Source organism: Octopus bimaculoides, chromosome 17 (assembly GCF_001194135.2).
Source record: "Octopus bimaculoides isolate UCB-OBI-ISO-001 chromosome 17, ASM119413v2, whole genome shotgun sequence".
Lineage (NCBI taxonomy): Eukaryota > Metazoa > Mollusca > Cephalopoda > Octopoda > Octopodidae > Octopus > Octopus bimaculoides.
Genome location: NC_068997.1, coordinates 8,872,964 through 8,874,078, shown reverse-complemented (window position 1 = coordinate 8,874,078; position 1,115 = coordinate 8,872,964). Strand labels below are relative to the sequence as shown.

Sequence of the window (1,115 nt, the reverse complement as noted above, 5' to 3'; positions counted from 1 at the left end):
TATATATATATATATATATATATATATATATATATATTATTATTATTATTATTATTATTATTATATAGTTGTGGCCATTGCCGATCATAGTCATAAATGGCACATGTGCCAGTGGCATGTAAAAAGTACACATTACTCTCTCAGAGATTGGTGTTAGGAAGGTTATGCAGCCATAGGAAGCATGCCAAGTCAGATTGGAATTTGGTGCAGCCCTCCTGCTTACTGGTTCCAGTCAAACTGTCTAATTATTCCAGCATGGAAAGCAGACGTTAAATGATGATAATATATACAAACACAGGCGTTAGGAAGGGCATCCAGCTGTAGAAACTCTGCCAAATTTAGATTGGAGCCTGGTGTTGCCATCCGGTTTCACCAGTCCTCAGTCAAATCGTCCAACCCATGCCAGCATGGAAAGCGGACGTTAAACGATGATGATGATGACACATGAAAAAGAAGGGAAACTGTGACCCTGAGATGCAAGGTGATAATGGCAAAAATAACATTGGAAACTTTTACTTACTGATTATCCCTGAGTTTTATTTTCATTGAATTAAAATCCATTGGTTTCTTTATATATTTCTTATAAGATGGAAACTGTTTTAAATTCACAGGTTGCAAAAATGGCCAACCATTTTTGTTTTTTTCCAGTTCCAAAAGAATGGTTCTGAAGAGAAGCAGAAATGAAAGAAAATATCAAAAACCATATCAGTATTAAAAAAACAAAACAAAACATTAATTAATTACACTTAATAACAAAAACAACAATAATCTTTTCTATTATAGGCACAAGGCCTGAAATTTGGGGGGAGGGGGATAGTCAATTACATCAACCCCAGTACTCAACTGGTACTTAATTTAACGACCCCGAAAGAAAGAAAGGTAAAGCTGACCTCGGCAGAATTTGAACTCAGAATGTAGCAATGGGTGAAGTGCAACTAAGCATTCCATCCAGCGTGCTAATGATTCTGCCAGCTCACTGCCTTAATAATAATAATAATAATAATAATAATAATAATAATAATAATAATAATAATAATAATGAACTTACTTGCAACATGCCATTTCTTTAGCAAATTGTTCCTTTTTCTTTTCTTCGTCTGATTTGGTGTTTTCCA

General features: G+C 34.3%; 1 protein-coding gene across 1 annotated transcript in view; it reads right to left on the bottom strand.

The window, feature by feature from the left end:
- Positions 1 to 516: 516 nt before the first annotated feature.
- Positions 517 to 1,115, bottom strand: part of LOC106872674 (bromodomain adjacent to zinc finger domain protein 2B) — a 268,130-nt gene continuing 267,531 nt past the window's right edge. The window contains exons 36-37 of the mRNA XM_052974123.1: positions 1,049 to 1,108; positions 517 to 664 (exon numbers count right to left, since the gene is read on the bottom strand). Of these exons, the coding sequence (XP_052830083.1) occupies positions 517 to 664; positions 1,049 to 1,108 (208 nt within the window). The remainder of the gene's footprint in view (positions 665 to 1,048; positions 1,109 to 1,115) is intronic.